General features: G+C 39.3%; 1 protein-coding gene across 2 annotated transcripts; it reads left to right on the top strand.

Moving 5' to 3' along the window:
* Positions 1-1,177: 1,177 nt before the first annotated feature.
* On the top strand, positions 1,178-4,347 carry LOC112884049. Of its 2 annotated transcripts, XR_003227009.1 has the most exons (5): positions 1,178-1,344; positions 1,672-1,736; positions 2,356-2,469; positions 3,942-4,113; positions 4,149-4,347. XR_003227009.1 is itself a non-coding variant. In XM_025949362.1 (4 exons), the coding sequence occupies exons 2-4, from the start codon at positions 1,692-1,694 to the stop codon at positions 4,053-4,055; spliced, it is 273 nt and encodes a 90-aa protein (XP_025805147.1). In that variant the 5' UTR covers positions 1,178-1,344; positions 1,672-1,691; the 3' UTR covers positions 4,056-4,347. The 2 variants fall into 2 exon arrangements, 1 of the variants encoding a protein (XP_025805147.1); XM_025949362.1 differs by having other exon boundaries at positions 3,942-4,347.
* The last annotated feature ends 555 nt before the right edge of the window (positions 4,348-4,902 follow it).

The following is a 4,902-nucleotide window of genomic DNA, read 5'->3' as shown; positions in this document are numbered from 1 at the left end:
CAAACAATTGAAAAATACTAAAAACTATTTATAATAGAACTAACCTAACAAATATTTCTAAATGCTATTAGATATACTAAAAACTATTCAAATTATAACTACCCTAAAAATATATTTGAAAACTATTGAAACTGTAAATACTATTCAAAATATAACTACCCTAAGAAATATATCTAAAAACTATTTAAAATACTACTAATAAATATTTCTAAAAGCTATTAAAAATACTGAGAACTATTCAAAATATTACTACCCTAAGAAATATATCTGAAAACTATTAAAATTACAAAAACTATTCGAAATATAACTACCTTAAGAAATATATTTAAAAACAATTAAAAATACTAAAAGCTATTTATAATAGAACTACCCTAAGAAATATTTCTAAAAGCTATTAAAAATACTGAAACCTATTCGAAATATAACTACCCTAAGAAATATATCTGAAAACTATTACAATTATAAAAACTATTCAAAATATAACTACCCTAAGAAATATATCTAAAAACTATTAAAAACACTCAAAACTATTTAAAATAGAACTAACCTAACAAATATTTCTAAAAGCTATTGAAAATACTGAAAACTATTCTACGTATAACTACCCTAACAAATATTCGTAAAAATAATTAATAATTATACAATTATAATACCTCCAAACTGACGTGTGGACAGAGTTTCGCCGCTTCCTCTCCTCTCCTCTCTTCCTCTCCTCCTTTTCTTTTTTGTTGATTTTTGATGAATATTATGAGAATTAGGGGTGGGTGGGGCTTAAATAGTGGGGGGGTGACATCCCGCCCGCTGGAAGGGCGGGATGCCCCTCGGGGCAACCTCCCGCCCGCTGGAAGGGCGGGATGCCCCTCGGGGCAACCTCCCGCCCGTTGGGTGGGCGGGATGCCCCTCGGGGTAACCTCCCGCCCTCCCAACGGGCGGGAGACCCCTCGGAAGACACCCCGCCCGTTGGAACGGCGGGACGTCGCGTAACTTTCGCGAAGAGGCCCCTGCGAAACATTTTTCGCCCCCCGCCGACCCCCCGCCCGTTGGATGGGCAAGATGTCTCATCCCGCCCGTTTATTGGGCGGGAGGCACCTATTTTTCGAAATGTTCTAAGCCGCAATCCTTTTTTCGAATTTTAATTTTTTTAACTTTTTTTTAAAAAAACTCCTCTCTCGGCGGTCTCAGCCCATCACCGGGTGAGCCCAACACAGCACGTCAGCACGGAAATCCCCCTTTCTCTCCTCCTCCCTCTCGCTCGCTCGCTCGGCCGCCTTCTTCCCAAGCGGCGACGACAGGGGAGTGGCGCCGCCCTTGCCAGTTCTTCGTCGGACGCTTCGCCGGTCCGAGGTATGTCCGCCCTTTCCCTTCCCTTCCTTTCCTGCTGCGCGAAATCTAACACCCAAGCCCCCTTTGTATTCGCATCTGACCATGGATCCCTTTCCCTTCCCTTCCTTTCCTGCTGTGCGAAATTGAACACCCCAACCCCCTAACGTGTGCTATTTGTATTCAGATTTGACCATGGATTTTACCTACTAACTTCGATTGTTTTGCAAAAATTATTGAGTGTACATGTGTACACCCATGTCCTATACTGGGTCCGCCCCTGGGTGAATCCCCACGCCACACGTTAAGCCGGCCCTTGCCTAATCCGCTCCCATCTTCTACTCTTGGCAGAGTGAGAGGATAGATTAAGAATGGCTGCGCGGAGCACTTCCATGGCCTCCGAGGATGACTATGAGGTAGGGAAGAAATGAGTTACGCAGCTGTTGCTCTGTTTCCTATTTTCTGTAGGGATCACATGTACTAATTTAGAAATGTGTGGAGGTACGGCTTTACTGACCAATTGCTAGTGGGTGGATGAATAAATGACATTTTCACTACTATATTGTAAATTACTTAGTCAGTCAAGCAGAAGTTGATTAACTTTTGTTGTTGGATGAGTTCACCTTTTTTTTTTTTTGCTTCTAGCTAGGTGGAATTGTTGATAGATGACTTCATGTATTACTATTAGAGTACAATTGTTATGACAAAGTTTAGTAGCTTCGTCCCATTTTTTGGGTGTGATTAGTAGAATGGAAAACTTATCAATTGTCAACACATTTTTTTGGTGGATTTAGAGAATCATAGTAGTCTGCAAAAGACAGAATTTACAGAATTGTGAACAACTATTTGCTTGAGCTACAGAGCAGTGTGAAATAGACCGTGATGTAGAATCATGTGGCAGCAGAATAACGGGGTTTAGTAGAGGATGCGACCCTATCTACAAAGTAACAGCATTTTTTTTGTCACATCTGTAAAGATCTAAATTTACTCTGAATTGTGATTGTATGTGCTCTTATGATGAGTGATGTATTGCAGACTGAACAAAAGAAGCAAGCTGCTGCAGATGTTCTTTTCCACTATTCACAGTTTGTTATGGTCTGCATTGGTGAGGACGTTCGCCCTACTGATCTCAGGTTGCATCTTATGAAGGTATATTTGTTATATGGGATTCATCTATCTTTTTATCAAGGTTGACCTTTGTGATTCATCCATCTTTGTGCATTGATCATATAATTTTTTTTCCTTTTTGAAGAACTGCTCCCTGAGCAGATAAATGCTTTGTTCTAGTTAGTTTCCATCTTATTTTCTGTTTAACATTTTCTGTTGCCAGTCCACTTTAGTTCTTTTTTTAAATACTAAAGTTGAGATGCTTTTCACCAGAGTAGGTCTATGTTTTGACATGGCTTGCTTTGTCTTCCCCACTCAACTGTTTGGTTGCACAGTGATGGGTCTGTAATTTGTACAAAAATCTGTACAAGAATCAGATGAACTGATGAATTTTTTTTTTGCTATGGCTTTGAACTATTATTTACTATTCCCATTATTCTCACCATCTCCTTCTGATCCTAAGAAATAGCTACTCTTGAATCTATACTTGTTGCAACCAGTAGTAATTTCACAAAATCAGCTGGCTCCTCTAAGTTGAGAGGTAAAAAATCTACAGATAACATCTTATTAATATTTGTTTTAAGTGACATCATGAGGGGTTTTAGGAGTTTCATGACATATGTGGTCCTATATGACAAGTTCGGTGACTTTTGGTATGATTTATTCTGTTTTCCTATTAACCAGGTTCTTGCCTGATTCAATTTTCTCTATGAAACATTCCTCTACTTGCTTTGAATTGTTAGTATAACATCAGTGGCTTTTATGTTGTTCCGTCATCCGCAAATGGTTGCCCTTTGTAAGATCCCTTGCACTCTTGGCAGTCGGTTATGTTGGTTCTTGTATGCGGACCTCGGACAGAATTAACTGATATGTCTGTTGATCTAACTTTCTCAAACTCAAGTGCAGTTATACCTCAGCATATATTAAGGTTGAGTCTTAAAAATAATAAGAAAAAAGAGACTGGATTGTGAGGTTTATGCTTTTAGCGCTACTTTGTTAGAAAAACTCTGAAATGATGACCTTGTTCATCTGACACAGGGCAAAAGAGGGTTATCCTTCCTTGAGAACACACTTGTAGCACCCTATCTAGTAACTTAAATCTCTAGTGCATATAAACTAAAGTGAGAGGACTCAAATAAAACTGGGTGGTATTAGACTATTAGTGTCATATTTGTGTGTTTTGGCTTACATGCTATTTGACACGGAAGTTCCACAACTTATAGGGCATAAGGTGAAGTGCATGCATTTAGGGTCTGCACATCAGTGACTGGATAGTTCGTAAACTGCATGATGGTTTGGGTGTTCCAAACTGCACAGGTTTAGCACAATGTCTGGGGTATACAATATACAGTTTGTGATGCATATGCAATCTGTTTGGATAAATAATAAGATTCGATCCATGCTGTGGTTCTTTTTTTTTTATGATGCAATTCTATTCTTGAAACATTTCTTGAAGTGAATAAGGCTCATACACGCGATGCTAAATTACATTATTTGCTCTCTCTTTTCTTCAGGAAGTTTCAGGAATGCCCACTTCCTTGAAAAAGGAGCCTCAACAGCCTGCTGCCTCACCGGATTCCAGCGGTGAACCATCATCCTCTGGAACAATGAAAACCGAAATCTCCTAAGCTTCATGAATTATCCAGATCTGATCTCCTGCTGTTTCTTGTGCACGGAGAAGAAAGTGATGTTCAGATGATGAGGCCTACTTGTATCATAGGAATGTAAATATGTTAGCATCACATCGTTACCTAGAATTTGTTCTTGGGACAATGCAGATGGAACATTGGTTGTCATGTTGCTGTGCTGTTCGGCTGCTTTATCTTCTGTCGTGTTGTGACAGCCTGGTAGGTGATGTTTGTGATTACAATTCGAAATCGTACCCATCTTCATGTTAGAATTCATTCATATTCAGGCAAACGCTGTTGTACTTTTGTTAAAAACGCAAATTCTCTGATAGAAAAAAAAAGATGCGCGTGTCCTGTTTGCTTGAACTGCCGCTATGTATAGGAAAATAATGAAGAGCAAGCTGATTTTGAAACTCAGGGCTGAAAGCGCACGTGTGCTTGTAGCTGTGTAGAGAGGTAACAGGGGTGGTAAAGTATCTGTGTAGAGAGGTAATAGGGGTGGTAACGGGTGCCTAATAATCTAAGATCCGGGTCTAAAAAATTTAAGATCCGGACCTAAAAGGGCTGGACAGGGCTGGACTATAATCTTATATAATTTTGAGCTAAAAAATACAAGGAAGTTGGATTGTGAAGAAGTTGGAAGTTGGACTGTGAAGAGACAATTAGGACCATTATCTGTTACCTTCTAGGTAGAGAAATGAGCAGCATCAAACACAATAGGTGAAACTAATAAAGTATTCAACGCAAGTGAATAATCACACAGCTATACATATCCATTATTTGCGGGCACACAATGGGTGAAACTAGTATTCAACGCAAGTGAATAATCACACAGCTATACATATCT

The sequence above is a fragment of the Panicum hallii genome, chromosome 3, assembly GCF_002211085.1.
Source record: "Panicum hallii strain FIL2 chromosome 3, PHallii_v3.1, whole genome shotgun sequence".
In the NCBI taxonomy this organism is placed as follows: domain Eukaryota; kingdom Viridiplantae; phylum Streptophyta; class Magnoliopsida; order Poales; family Poaceae; genus Panicum; species Panicum hallii.
Note: the sequence above shows the minus strand (reverse complement) of the source record. Positions and strands in the feature narration are given on the sequence as shown.

Excerpts from the sequence above, each read along its gene's own strand:
- LOC112884049 (XM_025949362.1), top strand. The coding sequence starts at position 1,692 with ATGGCTGCGCGGAGCACTTCCATGGCCTCCGAGGATGACTATGAG. Across the intron at positions 1,737-2,355 it reads CCTCCGAGGATGACTATGAG|ACTGAACAAAAGAAGCAAGC; the intron begins GTAGGGAAGAAA and ends GATGTATTGCAG. Across the intron at positions 2,470-3,941 it reads TCAGGTTGCATCTTATGAAG|GAAGTTTCAGGAATGCCCAC; the intron begins GTATATTTGTTA and ends TCTTTTCTTCAG.